The 24173-nt window shown below is 42.1% G+C and overlaps 1 protein-coding gene across 3 annotated transcripts in view; it reads right to left on the bottom strand.

Annotated features, from left to right (window-relative positions):
* Positions 1-24173, bottom strand: part of ARID5B (AT-rich interaction domain 5B) — a 177667-nt gene that overhangs the window by 24285 nt on the left and 129209 nt on the right. For 2 of the 3 annotated variants that reach the window (XM_037139955.2, XM_053664016.1), the window contains 4 exons: positions 18260-18372; positions 12069-12273; positions 10061-10113; positions 387-484 (listed from right to left, as the gene is read on the bottom strand). In XM_037139955.2, the coding sequence (XP_036995850.2) occupies positions 387-484; positions 10061-10113; positions 12069-12273; positions 18260-18372 (469 nt within the window). Of the gene's footprint in view, positions 1-386; positions 485-10060; positions 10114-12068; positions 12274-18259; positions 18373-19769; positions 20138-24173 lie in introns of those variants that run through there. The other variant, XM_053664017.1, reaches the window with a different exon arrangement.

Raw genomic sequence — 24173 nt, 5'->3', positions numbered from 1 at the left:
ATACATTTCTTGTTAACACAGTTACATGGCCACTCACGGTAACACTGCTATGCTTCCCAGATTCTGAAGATTCTCATAGCAAATGAACCTACAGAGAACACTGAGTAACCTATGCTGGTGGGGGGAAAATGGTATTGTCAGGCAGGTGGTCAGGCAGGATAAAAGCAAACTTAAAAAGAACATCTAATTTTAGCCGCAGTAACCAGAGAAAGCTGTGTCCCTTAAAAGTCCTAAGGCACTATGCAAAATAAAATGCCGGAGGGATATTTCCTGTTTCCTAAAAGGTCCTTCAGACTTCTTCTGGTATTGCACTTCACCAGAAGCATCTTCCAATGAACACAATTTCAACTAAGCAAGGACTTTCCAAAATTACGAATTTTTTTTACCTTTCATAATGTCTGCGGGTGCAAGTGGCGGCGCTGGTGCTCCCAGGATTGCCGCCTAATTCATCATAAATGTGTTTCCATTGACGGCGGGCTGTTATCTGAAAAAACGGCAATGGGAAAATTCAGTCTTGCATCATAAGAGGTTCGCAGTGCCAGGATTCAATACGTAAGCAACAGAGGAGCGCGGTCTGTTCTGGAAACCCAGAAACAGAGAGGTCCAAGTGAGTACTCGGGGACACCTATGGTTTACAGTGAGATCTCACTTTCAGCACTTTTCTTTACAAGAAAGATGGAAGTCTGCTTTTGGCTCTGTATTTTGTCACCCTTGGTGCTTTTTTATCTCAGGCATCTCCCTGGATTCTTAAGCAGTTATCTGTCCCCCAAGGTCCCAACCTCGTGCTCTGTTCTTTTATGTCATGTGCTGACATCAAAATAAAACAAATTTTTCCTAAAAGATATCTTAGGACACCAGTGTAACTGAGCAGGATGAACATCGGTTGCTTGTGCAGTGTGGAAATAGGCAGCCAAGTTGAGAGACACGCTTTTCACCAAACATGCTTTTGTATCTTCTGATGTTCAAGCTGTGTGATATGTTGCCTACTTTCAAAACTAAATAAGTTACAACACAAACTAATTAGGCTGATCAAACTGGTTATGGAATTTACAGTCATTTCAGGCTACCTTTTTATGACAGCTCCTGCAACTACCGAAACAAAATCAAATTCTACAACTGTGCATGTCACGTAAGCTGTTTATTTTTATTCACTTAGGTCAGGAAAATGGGATATTGATCAGATCCTATGAAAACAAACATATTCCAAAGTGAGAATGTAAGTTATGCATACTATTGAGTTAGGTGAAAAAAACACAAGCAGATCACAACATACCAAATGGCATACCATAGTCTTATTTTTATACATGGATTAAGATTTTACCAAATAACAGATGCACAAGCTGGCAAATGATTACTGGGGGGAAACCCCATCATTTACTACATCTGAGAAAGTCTAGTGTTTCCTTGAAACTAGGAAGGCAGACAAGTTCTAAGGTCCTTGGGAAAGTTTCTGAACAGGGTGATAGGAAAACGGTTGTTGGAATGCGTAGGGGCGGGGCGTAGGGGCGGGGCGTGGCACCAGGGCCAGGTGCATTTCATACAATCAAGGCAGGAGGCTGTTTTGGAAAACTACAGAAGGGCCAATGGCATTCATTTAGGGGCTAGAGGCAGTCATCCAGGGGAAAAATCCCAACTTGCAACCAGGGCTTCTGAAATTGTAAGGAAGAAGTGAAGGGGGGTTAAATGTTATAAGGTGAATGGTACCTTTTCCATTTCAAGAGAAAAGAACCCCCTCATTTCCATAAACCCTTCTCAACAGGCCCGAGTAGGCCCTTGAGACAAGGTGAGCTCCGCCCTATCCAATGTCCCAGGCATCACTCCTGGACCTATTTGTTCCATTTGTCTTCATTAGACAGAACTGCCTACTAGTAGGTATAACTGAAAACCAAATCCTCCTTTATCTGTAGCTTGGTTTTGATGATAATAAATGGTTTCAAGCTCCTTTTAAAATACTCAAAATACTTATTTTGGTAATTATTTTATATTTAACAACAGTCTCCCTCCAACCTTTTAAATAATACGACTCCTGGCTGAGCGCTGCGAGACCTGTACATCAAGGCAGAGGAAACAGGACCCTCCTTCCCAATGTGCATGGAGCTCCTAAGAGCCCACACTAACCTCCCTCAGCGGAGCCCAGCAGGGCCAGAAAACAGCCTGTGTATGTCCCTACATCAGAAGAAACCATCGCTCTTGACATTCTTGTATCTGGTGTGCACTGTATTGCAGATTTTATAAAGAATTCAGCCACCCATAATATCCCTTAATCCTCCCACAGCCTGTGAGGCAGATTAGAGCAATCTCATTCATAGAAAGACAGGAGGCTCAGAGGTCGCATGACTTGCCCAAGGGCACTCAACAGCAGAATGGCAATGCCTAGGTTCATACTGTCTTAGGGTCCGAAAAGGAGACTTTTTTCCCACTACATCAAAGCAGCCTCCATATCAGAATGACCTCATGAATAACTCACGTGTGCAGCAGGCAATAAAACTGAACTCCAGAGCCTTTTGTTTCCAATGAGGCAGATGGCTATGCGAAGTATAGCCGTTACTGCAAGTTCTCAACTTTGAGCTTTGCGTCTTACTAGTGAGCAAATAGTGTACCTATGAGATCAGCATGAATCTAAGGGTGTTGTGCTAGGTTCATTGTGCTCTGAGATTTTACTCCCTTAAAGAATCAAGTAAAACTGTGGTTCCTTCTGGCCCTGGCTGGTGTAGCTCAGTGGATTGAGCACGTGCTGTGAACCAGAGTGTCACTGGTTTGATTCCCAGTCAGGGCACACACCTGGGTTGCAGGCCAGTTCCCAGCAGGGGACACACAAGAGGCAACCACACATTGATGTTTCTCTCCTTTGCTCTCTAAATATAAATAAAAATAAAATCTTAAAAGAACCCCCCCAAAACTATTGTTCCTTCTACCCTGACTTCTACCTCATGCCTCTAGTTAGAACAAAGATTTTATTATTATGTTCACCAGAGAGTCACAAATAAGTTCTGGTTTTACCTGAGTCCATCCATTCCCTTATCCATTCATCCGCCATTCATCGAACACCACTCATCTGTTGGGTACTGGGCTAGAGGCTGAGATGCAACAATACAAACAGACCCAACACCCAACAAGACTGCATCCTTGTGGTGGATACCAAAAACAAACAACTGACCAAATATATACACAAAATAATACAAATTGTGGGAAATGTAACGAAGAAGAGACCGCTGCATGGAAACTGATGGTATACCCGCCCCCACCCCCATCTTATCGTCCTGACTCAAGAATGCCCTTTTAAACACTTGCCTATCACAGAGATGACAAAGCTTCTTTAAGAATAAACAGTGAATTATCGAAAGGAAAAAAATAAATCTTCTTCACACTAGGACTGAAACTGTGGAAGCAGGAAGCCAGTCTCAAGCCCCACTTGGCGAACAGAGTAAGCCATGTGCAGCGGGCTAGGGGTCTGTCTTAGCTCCCTGCTAACAGGCTCTCATCTTTAAATACAGTTTTTATTAGTGAGGACTCGTCTGCAGTGAAGACAAGGGCTGGGCCTTCAAGGAAGTGGTCTCTCTGTTTACTGAGCTTCCACTGGCCAGCCTGGATGAATCAAGTCATTTTGAGATATTTGCTTTCCACAGGAAAATCATAAAATGTGCTCCTTCTAACTGCTAACTGCTTTTATGAACACGGCTTTTCTAGGTACACCTCTCTATTTTTGGGTGCCCAGGGGTGCTTTTAATTAGAATGCTGACCATGTGCTCTAAAGCAAGAAATGTCTAAATCCTCCCACTGTCCAAAGTTATAGTGGGTGGGTCTCGTGGCCCTATTAGGAGAGGAGAAAGGACATGAGAAGTCCTCCTGGTCCAGCAACTGGGCACTGTACTCTCACCTATATAAATCCTCCCTCTGTTCTAATGTGCCTTCATCTTGCCCCATTGTGCATTTGCTTAGGGTTTTGATTCTGTTGTCCAATGTCCTCTCTGGGTATATGTCAGCTTTACACCCCATCTAGGGCAGAACCAACATCTGCTGCCTACTATCTAGTCCCCAGCCCCATTCAGCTGAAAAGCTTGATCTAGCCAAGGGGTTCATTTGATCAATTCTCTCATTAAACTTCAGGCCTCCTGGTCATGTTCACATTTCAAGTTGATCTTCTCTTCATTTTGCATTTTTAAGGATATGAAGAACTTCTGGCTCTTTGTTTCCAAAAGAAAATGGCCAAATTCATCAGGCAGTTATTTCTCTGGATTGAGCTTCCCCCGTCATCTCCCTCAAGGTCCTCACTTAGAGGACGGGGGTTTGTGACAGCAATCCATCTCCTTCCATTTCATGTTTCAGGGCCCTGTGCCAGGGACGGGGGCCTGGAGGTGGAGGGTTGAGGGTGGGGAGGTACTATGGAAAGAAAGAGATGTTGCAGCTTTCAAGGGCTCATCATGGAGCAGAAAGCACAACCCCATACTGTTAACCACAAAGCAAGATGAAAAGCTGAGCAGACCACACCCAGGTAGAATAAACCCATCTAGGTACGTGTGAGACTTAATCACACTTTGAAGACACTTCAGAGTTACTTCTCTCCCTAGTGCGGTAAGACCCAAGAAACTGTGAAAAGCACTCTACACCTTTTATGTTCATGAAGTTTCATCGCTTAAAAATAAATACAGTGGTTTTCAAACTGCTTTTTAGAGCTCAGGTGGTGTTGTGAGGCTGCCCGAAAACTAACTCTCGCCAAGGCCCACCCCTGCCAAGAGAACTGGTCCAGTGAGTAGGAAAGGCACTGTCCCTTGCAGAATTCCATTGTTGAGACGATCCTGCCTTGATTTTGCTACCTTTGAGGTTGCAGGGATGAACTAATCTTGGAATTTTTGTGGCCTGGTGAGGAAATGGCAATCAGAAATCTTTAGGGCTTTGGAGTTTCCATGGCTTAAGAATGTGTAGGAAATAGGGAGTGAAAAGGAGAGTTTTCGGGCAAGCAGTGTCCCCCGGGCTGCTCTGAGAAACAGCTTCTTTCTCAGGACACCTTGAGGGCACACTGAATTCAAGGAAGATGACTTTTTTTTCCTGGTAGTACTCCAGGAACCGGAGCCTTTCAAAACTACATGACATCATCTTTGGCTTCAAAAATTTTGAATTAAGCAAGAGGCTATGTCTGTCTAGAGAACTAGGGTTAGTAGATTCATAGGATGTCTTGAATAATGTCAAAGCCAGAAGCTGGTGTCTAGGTCTAATTCTTTTAGGCAGAAGACAAGTGACTGACTTCCTCTCCCAGCTGAAAAATAATGGTCCTGTCTCCCCTGTGGGGAGAGAGGGGCTGCTAGCTGACATTCTTTGAAGGCACCATTTGCATGGTCTTCTGCCTGCAGGATAAGATTTACTTAAGGCCTATTTCCCTGCTCTACTACCTTCTTTCCAAATATTCCCTTTGGCATGCCATCAAATAAATGGTTAGCCAAGTGGAAATCACTTTAGCAAACCACCTTCAACACACTGCATCCCAAGCTACTCTGCGAGCTATAACTGCTTCACCAGGGACTACGCGCTGGCCTCTTAGCTCATCAGCAACTTTACCCAGTTCTGCCTCTTCAGCTGTAGGCAACCATACTTTAAAATGTTTAGAAGTGGGATAGGACTGTGAAGAAGGGGTCCTCACTGCCAACCAGTCAGAATGCCAGGATACTGTTTTTTTGGAAATCAGATCCATTCAGTAAATTCGGGATCTCTAAATCTAAAAATGCAGAGACACAATGTACATTTCCAGCAAAGGCAGAAGAGCCCAAGAGAACCGAATACAGACATTAGTTGAATGTTATGAAGGCATAAAATAAGATTTTTGCTCCTCTTTCTTTTTTAAATTCAATTTGAGGGTTGCGAAGAACTGAAATGAAATAATCCATAATCTGCAATTCAAACCAGAAGGTTTGAAATAGTTTATAACCACAAACAAAAACAAACCAATTACGATGGCCTCTTTTTATAACCTGAAGGAATTCCAGAGGGATGTCTCTATATAATCACAAGTTAACAGCAGAAAAGATACATTTACAAATGTTAAACTTGAAATTTTCTACTATTACTGAATGTTTACATCATCCAGACCTCTCGACTCATCTCCTAAAGTCACACATTTTTCTCAACAGTCAGATGAAGTCTTAGCTGGTCATCGTTTATCTGCTGAGGATCAAGTCAGGTACAGAGGAGTGACTGAAAGATGCAACTAACAAAGGTAGGTTATTAGATTGTTTTCCCTAAAATCACTGAAACCTGTAGAAAGCATTCTGGCTACATAAGAGACTGCTGAGAATGGAAAGCTCCAACAATGACCATTCACAAAACTCTTTCACCTTCCAGGGGCCATGAAGGTTAGTATGACTATGCATGAAACTCTCAGCATATCAGAATCTGAAGAACGTCAAGATGACCCGCGCAACTCCTGATACCTCCTTGTGCCTCAGTTTCCTCACTGGTAAAACAAAGGTAGGGGGTTGGAACATAACCAGGGTATTTTTCTACACAAAGGGCAATCTGTGAAAAATAAAAATGTTAGGGTGCTACACTTTCCCTTATTCAGAATGAAAATAGCGTATTGGGTCCTAATGTAGATGACCACTTTATCAAAGGCAAAACACTCACGGGAAACTTTGTGTTGCTTTCAAGCCAACAAAATATGAATACACCGTTATGTTTACTTAGTAAAGCATGAAGAGAACTTTCTTATCCTTGATGCTTGACTTAAATGGGGTCCAGGTTTTGAAGCTCTGCCCCTTGAGGGCCAGGTGGTGAAGTGTTAATAATCACTGTCACAATTAGCTTTGAATTCCCATCACCTGGACTGCTTAAGAAAAGGGATTCTCAGGTTCTCAAAGTTAATAGTTCAGTGTGGGGGCCTGGACAACTGCTTATACAAGAATGTTCCCCATGAAAACTCAAACCCCAGTTGCTGAGTAGCCTTTGGAGCCACCGATCTAGAAGATTCTGAGATCTTTTTTGAGTTCTAAATGACAAGTCTACACTTGCTATCAGATAATCTCACAGATAAGTGTCCTCTAGTAACACTGTGATGACAACTGAAGTCTCCAGGCTTTGGACATTATTCATCCAATTTCTGGACTAACTTCAAAACTGAATTCTCACTGACCATCTCAAAATTTTACTAGCCAAAATACACCAAGAGAAACTTTTATTTTGTTCTTAGGAGATTCAAAGGCTTAAATATAGAATGAAAGTAGCAAATGTAAGTGTCTACAGGGCCAACAGGTAGTATAAGGCATTTTAAAAAGGAGAAAGAAAAGGAGAAAAGAAGAAAAGAAGGGAGGGAAGGAGCGAGAAAAAAAATCCACCAATTAGCTTCATCTAGTTAATGGCCCCAAATGTAGATTTTATAGAAAGATGGCTATAGAGATTCACCACCTGAAATGAGATGAAACCATGTGGAGTGTTTGAAAAATGGTAGTGACCCAACGGACAAAGAGGGAGTTGAAGTGTGAATGAAAACAGAAGATAAAGGGCAATCCCAGAAGTCACTAGTTCTCCCACGGCTTGGCTGCAGTGACCATGCGACCAGATAAAAGACAAATGCCAGTCTGGTCTTCCATAGTCCTCCAGCCCAGCCTCTCTCTGCTTGACTTCACCTACACACGCGGTGAAAGGAGAGTGAGTGGCAGAGCATAGCACTCAGCCTGCTACCAGTCTCCCATGCGTCTCCCTGCGGCCTGCTGAGTAACTCCAGGGCCCAGCACCCAAGATCTCTCCGCCTTGGCTCCATCCTTCTCTCATGGTCAGTTGTCACCGACACCTAGCCAACTCAATTTTAAGTTCCTCAAACTCTCTATGCCCAGCTTCTGTCTTCCTCCGTGTTTTATTTCCCCCTTTGAATTTTCTCTTCCAGGAAGGCCATGACCTTTAATGCCTAAATTCCATCCATTCTCCAAAATTCTTCTCAGCTGGCATCAGAGTCAAAAGTCTTCCTTCCCTCATGTCTAAATGAGGAGGCTCCTTGATCTTTCTCCGCCTTGTCTTATAATGCCTCCCTCTCCGGCACAGTAAGCAACTGGAGCCACTGGCCTAGATATTTTTGTATCTCCCCCAGTGCCCAACACGATGCTTTGTACACATAAGACACTCAGTAAATACCAATTTAGGGTGGGGCAAAAGTAGTTATACAGTCGTGAGTACACAAAACACTGTTTACTTTTGTGTTGTTATTTATTAATTATTGTATTGCTTTCCATAAGAACGACTGGAAACCTTCTTTTGCCACACTCTGTCTATGTTTAGGTGGTTTTCTAACTGGGTGATCATTCATGCACTCACCCACTCACGCCTGCATTCTACAAAAGAACAGATGCTATTTGCTCAAAGAGTAAGTACTACAAATGCCCTGAAACTTATCGGAAGTTTCCTTCGCACATTCTACACCAAGTTGCTGTTGCATGGAAAAAAAGTGCTTGTGAAGATACAGAAGATACAAAAGCAGGAAAAACGGATGCTGTGAAATTTGCTGGCAGTCTCCCTATCAGCGAATAACAACAAGTTCCTGGGCTTAAAATGACATTTCATAATATTGTGCAACATCATGTAATGTATCTGTAATGTCACAGCTCGTAAAAATGTGTACTCCCATTCTGAAAACTAAAAGTTAGACTTAAAAGTCTAGGCTCTGGGGTTGGCTCCTAAATTTATGAGACTAACCCTGAATAAGTTATCATCTTTTCACGTAGATGAAGGCTAAAATTAGCTCAAGATTTTGCAAAACCATGAGCCACAGTAGCAAAGGGTCAGTCTCTTTGTCCCATCGACAGATCCACCCAAGTGAAAAATCCCATCATTCATTTTTATGTAAGGCACTTGATAAGACAAATATTTTAAGTAAATTCATGACCATGAAATGTGCATTCTACCTGTAGTTCATATCAGTATTATTTTGCCTCACAAACATATAGAGCCCATATATTGAGTGAACATATTACATGCACAAATGTTCAGCATTATGGAGTTTTCAGTCAGAATTCAGAGCAGGTATCTCCACAGTAAATACCAGATTATGTGAATCATATAATGCTTGCCATTTTTTTCTGTCCCAACCCCTGACATCAAGCTATTATATTCGTTTGTGGAACAATATGCTATATCTGGCCAGAAACACTAGTTAATATGTTTGAGCTAAAATGAATTTCATTTTCTTGACTTTTTGTCTCTTACTGTCATTTTACTACCATACAGAGATATCCCAGGTTACTTTGTAAGGAAAGAAAATACAATTTCTTATTCAATTGCAGAAGAAACTGCACAACTTAATCTGATCATTGTGTGAAGGAGAAAATATTTCCAATGACGACATCTTCCTATGTCAATTGATTTCATTACAGATGTCATCTCTGTGTGCTATATTAATGCAGCTCTTTCTTCTTCTTTCAAGATTGTAATCTTAGTTTGTTGCTCTAACATTTTCTTGGTTCAAAATACATGCTGTAAAAATCCGTGGCCATCAAATTTTCCTGTGGGCTAAAAATAACCTGTTCCTGTCAGTTAGAATTAGCTGATAAAGAGTGTCAAAGCCTGTTCTGAATAAGTTTGATAACTTCCTGTTTATGCGGCACTGACCCTTGTCTAATAAAGCTTCTTTGCCCTAGAATGAGAGGAGATTCTGCTGCATTTTATTCCTTAATGGCCAATACTGATTACTTCTGAAAGCCTTTAATACATTTCCCATATTAGACATGAACAGATGTCAGGTATGTTGCCAAGGGAAATTTCTTTTATGCAATCTTGGCTTGTTGGACAATAATAGCCCTTTCTCAACATGGAAAAAAATTACAGACCCAACTAATTTCCCTGACAGGGGAGAGTTACATATGTTTTCCACTTGTAGTTTTTACGACAAGTTTACAATTTTGCCAAACCTGGAACTAATTGGGACTGTTTCCAAAAGCGGCCCAATAAACCCCCCAAAAGTGCAGAGCCATTCAAAAAGGCAGTCAGAGATGCTTTGCTTTTGTATTTTCTCTGTTTTGGTCAAGGGTGGGGGTGGGGTGTTTGGATTACAAAATTATTTCATTTAAGTTGCTTAAACACTTACTGTTTCATATCCTCCCAGTTTTTGAGCAGCTTGAAACATAGTCCAAAGGTTAACTGTTAGAGGGACAATAAGTATTTAGATAAGCATTGCATTAACATACTTCCAAGAAATGTCAATTAAAACATTTTTTGTTCTGTTTTGTTTTTCAATGAGAAAGAGAAAAAAAAAAAAGAAATACTAACGTACCCCAGAGATCTAAGTTCTTAGGAAACGATTTGCCAAAGGGCTCTCAATAACAGGATATATTATTACCACTTAAAATGTTTCTAAAGAACAGTCCCAACTACGGAAATGGTTCTCCTTTTGGGATAAAGGACAACACAGTTTTCGTCCGGTTGCCATCAGCAGACTGAGAGAAGCTGAGCTACTGTGTCCTTGGGGAAACTGTGGGATTTTCCAAATTGGGGCCGGTCTTGTTCAACCCTTAGAAAGAAGCCATTGATTAAATGGTAATATATGCTTCCTTCAGAGAAGAACTCTCCTTAATCGATAAATAACAGCCACATTAACCTATGATTATCTTTTTAATAGAATGTCTGATGGCAGCACTATATTAAAAGCTCGTACTGTATGTCATGAACATGTGGTACCTTGCAGTGAGTGGGAAAAGTATTTCACCCTGGAGGCATCAGGGATACAACAGATCAAAGGGAATGAAGCTACTCAATCACAGAGGAAATGAGTCCATTTAGTCTCCTAACTTGCATGCGTGGTGTTACAAAGATATACCATTTAAACAGAATTCTCTTTACAGGGTCTCCATAATATGTTTATGCTGTTAGGCAGCTAGGCAAACTGCTGGCAACCCTGTTCATTTATACCAAAATACTGTGGCATGGGACGGCTATGGATTCTTGTATACAAGAGGGGAAAATTTAACTTCAAGTAATTCCTGGGTAAGAGAAATAAAAAATAAAGTAAAAAGCATTTTTTTAAAGGCATGGTGACACATCAGGTTTGAAAAGCCTCATTGAACTTTGCACTATTTCAAAGCTATGAAGAGCCCTGCCTCAGCCTTGATTTAATCTGAACCAATGCATAATGCAACAAAGCTGTTCATAGTACATTAATTTTACTTCTATTTCCAGCAACCAGTTTTCAGACAAACATTGTAATCATTCGTAGTTATATAAGTTTATAATGGCTGCGAGTGTTCTCTTGCAATCAGTGCCAATTGCTATTAGGTATGTAAATTGTTATGTAAAACATGCAGGTTTGACATTCTTCATCAAAATGACACATGGCTTTAATCTAGGAAGATATGTTTGGAGAAAATACTATTTCAAGCCAGGGGCTCACGCTTTGTGTGCCACAAAATCCAGACAGAGGCAAAATAGATATTCATTTGTGAAATCAAAGACAGGGTCTGGGTTGCTTCTTGTTTTTAATTTGGAATTCTGGTCAGCTGTGAGTTCCCTGATCGACATAAAAAATATACCAAGGACGGTTTAATGTACATGTCAATGTAATTCAAAATTGAGTCCTTGGTTCAAATTTGAGTATTTCTTGTTTCCTCTGAAGTCATCAGGTTTTGTTATCTCTTAACAGATTTGGGGCTTAGGAAACATCTTTTCTTTTTATTGTTGTTTTGTCCACCTTTAAATGTCCTCCTTTTAAAAGCTGCCTTTTCACAAGCAACATCTGTGCCTGATAAAGCTACGTCATATTATTATCTCAGAAGAAATTATCTCAGAAGAAAGGCGTTGCAAACACTCAAGATTGACAAAACAGAAAATGAGAAACTTTCAACATGTCTATTTCCAGGCATAATCAGTGGATTCAAGCCTATAAATATCTCACTGCAACTGCCCCAGAAGGGAACAATGTAGCGGAAAGGGGAAGGGAAAAAAATTCCTGGCTGGATGATTTGTAGATTTAGTATAAACAGAAAGCATCATCATACCCAGATTAGGATTTCAACATAATCCTGCGTCCAAAATATGTTTTTTTCCAATTCAAAGAAGCTGAGAAACTTCAATATTTCAAAAATGAAAACAAGTATACTTACTCTGTTTGAAACCTAAATAGGGTATTCGTTCTATTGGCGTCTTCCTCTCTTTCATGTATTTATAGAGTGCTACCAGGAAGGCCTGCTCATCTGCCCGGCACTCCTCACCAATGGCCACCTTTGGTTTTTCTTCATTGGAGACTTTTTTACAGTTATTCTGGTTATTCTTCGGTTTGGTCAAGGCAGACCTGGCCTCACATTTCACCTGGAAGAGGGGGGGAAAAGTGCCACATTAAATCAAGCCCAGCCCCGGGCCAGTCACAAAGACATAGCTGGTGACACATTTCACTGAGTGGGAAGGGAGAACCAATAAATTACCCTTGCTCTGCAGTAGCTTTTTAGAGGCATCACTGAATACGAATTGTCTTAGACCAGGGGATGGTAAATTCCTTTCAAGGGCCAGATAGTAAATACTGTAGGCTTTTGGACCATTACAGTCTCTGTTGCAACTACTCAAACTGAGTGTGAAAGCAGTCAGGGACCATTTGTAAACAAAGGAGCATGGCTGTGTCCCAATCCAACTTTATTTATAGAAACAGGTGGCCAGAAGGCCACTGTTTGCCAAACCAGAAACAGTGTTTGCATCTGGTGGGGCCATTCTCCTACCTCCTTTCGTACTTTTCCTAAGGGCAGATCTATTCATTGAACAATCCCTACCTTAAGAAATAGTCCTATATTTCACACTTTGTATCAATATGAAAGACAAGTCGACCTCTTTATAGGAAACTTTGTTGCTACTCTTTTCAGCAACCTGAAAACACACCTGGCTGCCAGCATATGTTGGCATCAGGACCATCAGCAAGGTTTCCGCTGGCTCACCTGAGGATGGAGCCAGATCTACCCTTGTTAGGAGACAAAAGATCCCCCTCTTTACGGAGTGCTTCTTGCTTTTCCATCAGCCCTGAGCCCATAATAGGAAATGTGAATTTGCCACAAAGGAAAGAGTAGAGGTCAGCTAAAAACCCAAGAAGAGTAAGTGAAAAGCATAATTAAAAAATAAATGGTGGCTAATGCTCCAGATGTTCTTCCTACCACACTCTAGGCGAATATGGAACTTGGCATACCAAACGGCTAACCTAATGTTCCCTCCTCACTGCCATGTTCTACAAGAGGCCTTTGATGGCTGTTAAATATAACGCTAAGTTGCTGAGCTATTTTAATTGTAAAAGGGGGAAGTACAAAGGGTCAAACTTTGAGTTCAAGTGTGCCCGTGGGGAATGTGTACATTCCAATATTCTTTACATCTCCATATCTAACACTGAAGAGAACAGGGCAAGTGCTGGGGAAATGGTATGAATAAAAATGTCCCACATACTCAACACCATTTCCCATTTCAGATTTCTGACCTCTCCTTTTCTTTCCTTTCAGCTTCTCCTTCCCAAGCACTGAGAACATAAAAGGCTGTGCTTATTTATTAAAGGGAAGAGTGTCCTTTTAAAAGATTTTCTTTATTGCTTAGTCTCTCAAGTGAACATGCCAGTTTAATATCTTCAGATTGGTCCTGCTAAAAATAAAACTTCCTGCACAAGTCATTCAGCTGGGCTTCTAGATAAAATTTTAATTTTTAAGGGACTATGGAAATGGTATTAAAACATTTTTCCATGCAGAAGTTTTACTTACAGTATTTTCAAACTTTGGTACATTATAACATTATATATTAAGGCAAACACACTGGGAAGCTTTATGTGGTCATCATTTTTCACTGCCAAATTTTAGATTGTTGAGTCTAAAGTTCTGATGACATCTATAATTTTGTAGCTTTTTGAAATCATAAAATTACTCCAGTTTTAATCTGTATTGGTTCCAGCCTTTTTTTTTAATGCTTACTATATAGCCAGGCTCTATTCTAAGTACTTTTTAGGTATTATTTTCCTTCATGCCTGCAACTCTAAGGAGGCAAGTTATTCTGCTCCTATTAGAGGAAAGTGAGGCACAGAGAAGATGAGCAACATGCACATGGATGACAAGGTCATGTTCAAGGTATTAAGTGGCAAGTCTGGGATTTGAGTCCAGGTAGGCTCAATTCTAGGCTTGTGGTTTTAAACACTATACTTTAGTGATACTCTTATAAAGATAAGAGTAGTAGTCAAAACATGCTTTCAATTAAAAAGCCCATCATAATGACTAGGTTTTTATAAAACCTACAGCTTAGAAAGGTGATTTATCAAATGCAAAGTAAAAGATAAAACTAGGTACTTTTCAAAGAATAAAAGTGTTGTTTCTTCCACTGCCTGTAGAGCAAAGGGAAGGAAACCAGTATCCACAGAGCACCTGCCATGAGCCAGAGACAGCGCTGTGGGCTTCATATAAACTGCCTCCTGTATCAGGAATCACAAAAGGCTGGCATTCAGCCCCATCGTATAGACAAGGAGACTGAAGCCCAGCAAGGCTGTGGATTGGCTAGTAGAGCGGGACAGAGCTCTGGTTTTAGAGGTACCCCTCACTCTAAACTCCAGTCATGTACAAACAAGAGTAGATGTTGACAAGAGTAGACCCCAGAAACAGGCTGGGTCTTGCATCTGTAGCGATAAGGGGCCAATTACCTGTATTCTTAGGTCAAAAATGCCATAGTTAAGGGAATATGAGGTTTGTCCCTCAGCGTTTAGATAGCTGCCTAACCTGCCTTACCTGTGCAGAAACACCCAGAAACAGGAGGAACGCTTAGGGGGGAGGGATGCCCAAACTGGGCTCTATGTCATCCAGACTCCCTGCTTCATTGAAAAGGCACCAGGTGAAGCCAGACTGCCACCTACTGCAGTCCATCCTGAACCTCAGTGGCCTTCCCAGCCGCTCTCTCCTGGGGAAGCAGGGGCTTCCTAGGAAGTGAGCGGGGGCTTCCTTTCTCAGACTAGTTCCATACATTTCTTTAGTTAATATAAATGAGCCTTTTAGGATATTATTCGGTTTCTCGGCAGACACAGGCCGAGTTCCTTTCTACAGTTTTTCACATTTACCCAAACGTTCTCAGCATTTTAATCTACTGAAATATTAAATGGGAGCCTTGTGTTGACCTTGAGAACACCCACCCTTTTGATGGTAACAGTTAATTACTAGATCTTTTTCATATTTTCACCAGCTTGTATGTCGTATACTTGTTGAGTTCACTAAGAGCTGTGGGGTTTCCAAAGTGATTGAGGAAGCGCTAATTAAAGAATCCACACTGAATGGTTTCAATGAACCACTGCCTATTTGGTATTAACCACATCTTTTCACTGGATTGAGTTATAACTCATGCAGCTCTCAGCCGGGGCAGCAAGATGTGCTGAATCAGCAGGGAAGACGCTAGAGTAATTGTAGTTCAGTCACCAACTTGCTAGGCAATACTCAACCTCTTCCTCAGGAAAACAGGAAGGGTAAACCACGGGGGAAGTTCTGGGAACCGAATGGGATGAAAACATATTGAAAATAATGGGAGTATCATATTTGTAAAATACTGATAGTATGTTGGTGATTTAAGTGAAAGAAGACACTGCCTACCATGGCTTCCTTTTTTATGTTCCTTTCAGAATATAAGCCACCCGCTACATACTTCTGGCCTTTGGAAAGTGCTTTCAGGATGTGAAAGGTCATTGGCCTCCTGTGGGGGGAGGACTTTCGTTAAGAGACTGAGGCCGAGGTTTCTCTTGCACAGATCACCGTGCGAACGGGTTTGGGCCCCAGATCTGTTGCTGGAAGTGGGTCCCAAGGGAAACAGCAGGATTTGGGTTGGACACATTAATGACATCTTCAGAGAACTGGTAGACTTTTTCCCAAGTGACTTTTGCTGTCTTTGGAAAGCCATGAAATTCTCAGTCTTGTGAACCTAGCTTTCCCGATTGCATTGAGAGAGCCTAACCTTTTCATGGTGACAGGCAAATTACTTGACTTGCTTTTCTAGTCACACACAGAAGAAGTCCAGTGGGTCACCATGTTAAGAGCTTCGTTGTGTGTTGCTGCAGAATGTTGGTACTTATCCACAGTTAGAAATGGCCTGTTTGACAGATTTTTGAGAAAAAAGTCACACAGCCCTTGGTCACAAAGCCCAACTAGCTGGTCACCTGAGACGTGGCTCCCAGCTCAGCAAATGATCAGAGGGTCACTGGTTTGTAATCCCTACTGTAGCATTTCATGAGAAAAGACCACTTCATCACACAAATGCCTCTTTAATGGCTGTCCTGACCCCAGATGTGGCTTGTTCATTCTGCAGGGATTTTACATTGGTCTGATGGTGCTGGCAGATAAGCCCACCAGTACTTCACCCCCATCCGTCTCTCTCTTCCACGATGTGTGGTCTTGCTTGACGCACCGCAACAGCAGGACTGTAATCCAAAACTCCAAGAAGAGTTGGATGTTTAGATTGGTCCCTGGGACCTTGCTGCAGCAGAACATCCTTACATTCACCATTGAAACCAGCGATGGAAGGAGAATCCTTCTCCAGGTAAAAATCCTGAGTGGCTGCATGGGTGGGAGGTAGCACAGAAATGGTCACATAGAAAACCCAGCTCCAAGTCCCTCCTAGGAAGGATAAGTCAGAGCATCAGACATAGAACAGGCTCCTGCCCTCTTTAGTTTTGTGGGTCTTAGTGTGGGTCCTGAGCTGCCTTCCACAGAGAGAGATATTGGAGGGGTGTGCGTGCTTTCGGTTCAGTTGTATAAGTTTGATCAAACTCCCAGAGGCATACGTTGGTGGTGACTCCATGAGACATGGGAAGCAGCTTCATTCTGCTGGGCTCAGGTACAGGAAATGCTGGATAAACACATGATGTCATCTCAGAAGTATGGGGCAGGGAGCCAACGCAAGACATCGGCAGCACACGCTTTGCTGAAGGTTACAGTCCTGAAATGTTTTGGCTCCATTCTTTAGTATCTTGAAAACCACATCACAGGGTATAATAAACTGTTCCTGCTGACATTCTTCAAGACTGTGGAAGCCAAAGCCCTAGATAGGAAACTCTGGAGCTGAGATGTCCAAATTAGTAAAAAAAGGTCATACTTGGTATTCAGGTGGACACAACTTTTAGATGGTTAAATGAACAGAACAAAAATAACTTTAGGCAAAGAGATTTTTTTTTTAGCCAGAAAATACACATTTCTTCTGGTGGATCTTTTTTTAACCCTTGGCAATCTTGGAAGGATGAAGAAATGCTAGCCAAAACATCCTCAAAAATTCCTGATGAAGATCAGATTCACAGAATGTGAATATTTAGGATTTGCTTCGTTACAACAGGAGGAGTGGAGCACATGGCAGAAAAATAGGAGATTTTCAATACAGAACTGAGTCGATGTTTTCCTCCATCAGAATCTTACAAATTCACCAATAATCAAGATGTTGCCACCTTCATAAGTTTAGTCCTTGGATCTGGAAATGTGGTATCAGCTGGTATCTGGTCTTCAAATTGGGACCCAAAGGGGCTATCGCTGCCTTTGGCACAGAAGTAACACCTAAACGCAGACACCCCATAAATGGAACCATAGAAATCTGACCCCAGCTCACAAAAGAAAAAAGGTAACTCTAAAAACATGAAGCGACACTTCACACTTCACGGCGCTAAATACTTTAGGCGTGCACTTTCAAGATCCCAAAGAATGTGTAAGCAAAATGGGCCTGGGTCCTCAAAAACTGGCCTAGAGTTTGGATCTTTACTCTGCCTTCAGAGAGACCTTTAAAAACATATAAATGTATACACAGGTATATGTATACATGTAAATATTTTGCTATGTGTCTTTAATTTTACAGTAAGGTAAATTAGAGGCAATTTTCAAAAAATAACTAAAATGATTAATTCTAGCCATTTCTAACCCCATCACCTGTCAATCTCTGAGGCATATTTAGCTGAACACACTCAGAAGGAGGATGGTTTGGCTGATCTATTTTTGATGCAGGCAGAGTAAACTATGTCATTGTGTCACCTACTACGAAATCTCAGCCTCCATGATGTGGGCGCTTACTCATCTGTCCTTTACACAACAGGCCAGACTGGGAGGTGCGGAGTCCTTCTGTTGACTAATCAAAATGCCTACCCCTCCCCACCTCCTGGCTCTGCCACCCAGGGCAGGGGAGGTGGCAGGAACAGACACAGCAGAAAGTTGTGAATACCAAAGTCAGATTCGGAATTGCAAACTGCCACAGAGAAACAAGAACAGAGAGAGAAAGAGATAAAGGAAAAATAAAAAGATGCCTGGGAAGAACACCACGGCGAGAACTACTGTACCTTTGCAACGGCTTTGCCATCAGAATTGTTGTTGGAGTCTTTAACAGCACTGAACGAGTCTCTTCTCTGTGGGCATGATTTCTTTTTGCGCGGTCTGCCTTTAAGATTTGGCGCTGAAAACAAATGGAGAGAACAACTGATATACATTTTCACTGGCATGGGTTCCTTTGTTACACACCAAGACTCTTACTACAGTGGTCCCTACTACGTGCGCTGAGAAACGCACGCATCTGTGGTAGCCAGCCCCCATGCTGTGCTTCTCTCTCTGAAGGGTTGCATCTTGGAAGACCATATGCTTCTGTACTTCTTTCCCAAAGCTCATCTGATATTAAACATGTCTAATTACTATAAAGAACATGAAGCCCTTAGCTCTGACGGATGACAAAAGGACGATGCATTGTTAGAAAAGAAACAGGTTGGGCTGAAGACAGCCCGGAGCCAGGTTCTGAGGTTATTCTGTTTTGTTTTGTATCTTGTTCTCAGAAACCTAAGAAATATGCCAGCCCATTATGGTATCATAGTAATGCAATGTTTGCAAACATCTCTCTTCCAAATTGGAGGCATAAGCATTTTCTCAAATTATACAAATAAGTAGAGAGGGAGAGAGAGAGGCAGTCACAGTAACAATCTGAAAAATACTATTACATGCATTTACTAGTAATATTGCCATGAGCATGTTTCAAATCTGAACAAATCTGGCAGATACATTTAAATCAGCATGTTCCCTTTTCCTTTTTCAATATATTTTTTAATGATCATCTTGAGGGTTATTTAAAATAACTTCCAAAGATCACACTGGGGTCAGCCAGATTCCATGGAGTTTATACTTTCTAAAAGCTACAGACAAGATGCAAATTAAAGTTATGTTTCAACCTTGATGTTGAGTTTGAATCCTTTTAAGACCCATACAGAAAGCAGGAAAAAAAAAAACAAAACTGCGTTTACTGAGTGCTATGGCTGGGCTGTCCCGAATCAGCTTTCACATTCAACTTCATCAATCACGCAAGTTGAACAAAAGTAAAACAAACCAACTAACCGACTAGTCCTTGAAGAAATCCAAACGAATGATTTCTACCCCAAGCGATGCCTGTCAGAGCTTCCCAGGTGCCCCCACTTTTTCTGATTCTGACAATGCCAAGTCTGGACACCTCGAATCCTCCTGATTGTTGTTAATCTTCCTCATGTCACGCAGTTAACTGGTGGTTTTTAGGACATTTTATATTGTGCTCATTTTACAAACACAGTTAATCCCACTAATTTGATTTTCTACTGTGGATAACAGTTGGTTGTTCCTAGAGCTCAGTAAATAGACCTGCCTTTACAATCAGGCAAAAGTTTCAAAAGTGCCTTTGGGGCTCCAGCTCAGACACCCCCCTCCCAAATCCCCTCTCCCTTCTCTCATTACCCCGAAATGTTTCTCTGAAAGTCCATCCCCCCAAAGCCAGCCTGGAATTATGGAAGGCAAACAAGCTCACAAACCCAAATCAAGCAAAGAGAAAGTAGCGATTACCCATTCCAGTCGACAAACATCTGCCCGACGCTGTCTGTGCCCCTGAAAGCTACAGCATGTGACTGACTGCTCCGCGGCCACGTCCCTGGAAGCCGGGACTGCACTTAGTGTGGATGTCAGCCTCCCTCCGAATGAGAGCAGTGAGCCTCCGCGCTCCGCTTACAACTCCCCTCCCCCCGCGGCTTCATTACTCATGTAAACACACAGCGGTGACTAGCACCGAGCGTGTGGGATCAGCTCTGAGGACTTCGCTGGAGTTGCCAGACTGGCAAGCAGGGCTCTGCTCTCTCCACCTCCCTGCACGGGGCTGGTGACTTCATCTGGCCTCTTTTGTGGATCCTGACCTCCTGCTCCCCTGTCAGAGAGCATGGTGCCAGCTTCCACGACTGACACAATCCTCAGCCTGGAGCCAGGGTGGGGACTCTTTTGGTTGGAACACATGGGGTAGCACAGAAGTGTTTCCACAACGGACCCAAGTGCTAAGGCTTGAGTGATTGCTGGGGAAGGATGTACTTTCATGTCCCCTTATCAAAATAATAGCTGAGCAGAAAGTAGACAAACAAACTTGGGGTAGGTTTGAGGCATTTCACTGAGAGGAACAGAACAATACCACCTCTGTTCTAAGACTTCTTACTACGATCTTTCCTTCCTAACATTTTGGCAAAAAGCATTTGAACCTAAAAGGCATTTATTTCCAGAAAAGCTTTCTAATCCCAAAGGCCTCTGAGATAGAGAGAACTGGCATTGAACAGGCTGTTTTAAGTAAAGACAGTGGTTCCAGGAACTGACAGTAAGTCATCTCCAAATCAGGCGTGTTTCCCCCATTCTTTGAGCTGTTTTCAGAACCCAGAGAGGCGCATGTCCTTGCCCAGAAGATTCTGAGAATTACAAATTTAGAACACACTAGCATCTAATATTCTGGTCATACAAACTTCAGCTCTATGTGAGATCTGATCAGGAGAAAAGAACCTCTTGTTCCTAGGAAAGCGAGCACACTGATATTTCAGGTATGTTAGCTGAATCCCACCATTCACTTAAGTCTCCAGCTCAGTTTTCTCTGCCCTCTGAACTCCGTTTCTGACCTTCCCTTATGCAGGGCATCACTGTTCTTTGTATGTGAGCTGTGTTTTATGGCTTACTATTATACAATAGGAGAGTCCATAAGCACAGGACCATGCTGGAGTCATCTCTCGTCTGCCCCAGCACAGACCTAGGAGGCAGCATTGCATAATATGGATTTGTTGAGTGAACATGGGACTAATGGAAAGTAAATATGCCCATAGAACTCTTCTTTGTGTCTTCATGAGCGGGGCCTGCCCACCTGTCACACTGGGCACCTGTAAAATTGCTTTCACCTTTACTACTTACTCTTGAGCTTTGGGAGCAAAAACCAGCAACTTTGAGTTTGCTGTGGGCATTGAGACAGGAAACCTGCAGCCTTTGGTTCCTGATTACTCCGTTAAGCCATTGTGCCTGGCACTTAGCTGGGGCCACAGTCTTGTCTCACATGTAATGAACTAATGCCCTGAGCAGCAGATGGTCAGAGTTCTGAGGGGGCGGGGAGGAGGTGGACCATGAAGAACTGGGTGGGAGGTCCGATGACATATTAAGACCTTTTGGTTCCACAGAACCCAGGCGATTCTTTGAATTGGGAAGCTTTTTTTATTTTTTATTTTTTTATTTTTAGAGAGAGTGGAAGAGAGGGAGAAAGAGAGGGAGAAAAACATCAATGTGTGGTTGCCTCTTGTGTGTCCCCTACTGGGGACGTTGCCCACAACCCAGGCATGTGCCCTGACTGGGAATCAAACCAGCAACCCTTTGGTTCATAGGTCGGTACTCAATCTACTGAGCCACACCAGCCAGAGTGGAAGCTGGCTTTTTGGGGGGAGAGCAAAATTTCTGGTCCCCAGGCTATATTTTTTCCCTACAGGGTCAAGAAAAAAATCATTTGCTATTTAGGTGAGTAAACTAGATGCTTCATGCCGTGATGAGTGGTCAGGGGTCAGGTGGAGGCGCTGGCCTTTCATTCTTTTACATAAGAAAACAGGTCCACCTGGTTCAGCTTTCCTGGACCAAGCTGAGCCTGCCCCACACCCTCCCCCGACAGCTAAGGGCTGTGTACCTATCTACCTAACCGACAGAACCTTAGTCCTAGACTTCAGATTTAAACCAGCTTCGGCCCTTTAGATGAGACAGATTTCTACCAGCAAAGCCATTCCGGGAAGCCAGTACACTTACCAAAGGTCAGTTCTACTTTAAAAAAAAAACAAACAGTGTGGAGCAATAAATGGACGGTTGCTTTTTTCCATGCGTATATAATCCACTAATCAGCCCTAGCCTGGCTTGCTCATGGAGTTCAATGATCTTTGCATGAATGTTTTTAATATCATACATGGAGAATAATGATACTTACTGAACACTTTCTCTGTGCCAGCCAGCGCTTCGAGTACAATAACATTTAAAACTCACAACATGCCAACAGGAAGCTGTGATTATTAGTCCCATTGTATAGACCAGGAAACTGAGATAGAGATGAAATTACTGGTCTTAGTTCATACAATGGGTTACAGGTAGCAGAAGGATGCCAGCCCAGCAACTGGATTTTATCCAGAGCCTCTGCACTAAGTAACTTCTCTCTAATACACACACACACACACACACACACACACACACACACACACACACACACACACACACACACACACATTCACTCTGTCCCGTAATGAGGTATTTCTATGATTACCTCAGGCTGGCAGTCATTGGGGAGCTTTCCCCAAATGGAAAACACTCCCTAATGCCACCTAGCATAAGGGTGCAGCAGCCCATCTCAGGCAGCAAACAGCACCCTGCTGCCTTGACAGCAAGCAGGGTCCCCGCTGGTCCTGACTCAGCAACAGGTGACAGGCTTCCACTGAAGCCCCAGAGTTCCAATAAGACCTACAGAGCCAGGCATAGTATCCCCTTGCAGTGGGCCACCGACTCTTCTACCTAATCAGTGAAAGATCTCTGTGGTTTAAAAAAAAGTCTTCCCTCCATGAAGCCCATCTGTTCCTCTTACTCAGTGCCATGAAATTAGCAAGTATTCACCTTTGAGCAGTCACTGCTATTTCCATAAGTGTTAATCCCAGGGGAACCAGCGACCACCAGTGCTCCAGGCTGCTTTGGCATCTAACCCTTCTGTTTTGTTTTGTGATTTCCCCTTTTTAACTCCTTCACATATGAAACAATTATAGTCTCTTTTTTAAGACAATATAACAACGCAAGTTTTTCCCCCCTTAGAGTCTAGAGCTCAGAGTTGCAGGCACTCATGTATTTATATATTTCCTTCAAATGGGTTCCAACAAGTTATGTGTCAGTGCAGGTGTGGGAAACTTTCATCTCAACCCCAACTCTTGCAATAATAATAATAAAACAAAGGAAATGTAACCAGTTACTGGCAAAGTAAATTGCTTTTGGCTTAAATGTTCCTGTTTTTTTCAACTGTGTTCTTCCTGTCATGACCGTCTCTATTTTTTTTATAACATTTATGCTCTTGGAAATACCACGAAGATAAACTGCTATAAAAACTGGATTGACTCATCAGTTAACAACTCTCTCTTCTCTTTGCAGAGAGGATTTTGTTGCCAACGCAGCTACGTATTCTCTCGAGAAATTCTTTGTGAGCTCCCACTGAGAGAAAGAACTTGCTGGTTGGTGGGGATTGAAATTAGGAGAATGGAAAACCAGGCATCATTTTCCTAAGAGTTTGACCCCCAGGGTCAATGTCTAGAGGAAGTCCACAGAGCGTTAACACATTTGATTTGCAAGTTGTGTGTGAGTGTGTGTGTGTGTGTATTTTAAACACTAAACATGAGCCAAAAAACGAAACTCTGCTGACTGAAGTATTAGGGACCGACAAATATTGTTCTATGTATAGTGTGCATTACTGATCATACTTTGCATTTCTGTAATGCCTTTCCTCTGAGGATATCAATTCTCTGGAAAATTTTCTATATAGACAATAATCTTAAAATACTCTGGCAAGTTTCAGCATGGAGCATTGCTCTTTCTGGAAAAGAAAAAAAAAACCTACCCTAATTTAGTTATCATTTACTGTGTTCTATTTTCAATGTTTTCCCTTTGACTATTTAGAAACTTCCTCTTTCACTACAACAAAAATAGGATGAGTGTTTTTAAAGTTATTAACGTATGAATAAAAGATTAGGAAGCAAGAATGGCAGAAGGCTTGATCAAAGCCACTCCGAAAATTTATGGGTGTAATAAAAGAAAGGCATTTCACAGATAATCTCCTGCAGAATTTCAGTTTTCAAATACTTGGGGGAAAAAAAGAAAAGAAAAGAAAAACAGAAGCTCTCAGCCCTCACTTTGGCTTTAACTTAAAGACAACATTTTACTTAAAAAATT

The sequence above is a fragment of the Artibeus jamaicensis genome, unplaced genomic scaffold, assembly GCF_021234435.1.
Source record: "Artibeus jamaicensis isolate MK-2021 breed Jamaican fruit bat unplaced genomic scaffold, CSHL_Jam_final contig_332, whole genome shotgun sequence".
In the NCBI taxonomy this organism is placed as follows: domain Eukaryota; kingdom Metazoa; phylum Chordata; class Mammalia; order Chiroptera; family Phyllostomidae; genus Artibeus; species Artibeus jamaicensis.
The sequence above is the reverse complement of the archived record's forward strand: the minus strand, read 5'-3'. Positions and strand labels throughout refer to the sequence as shown.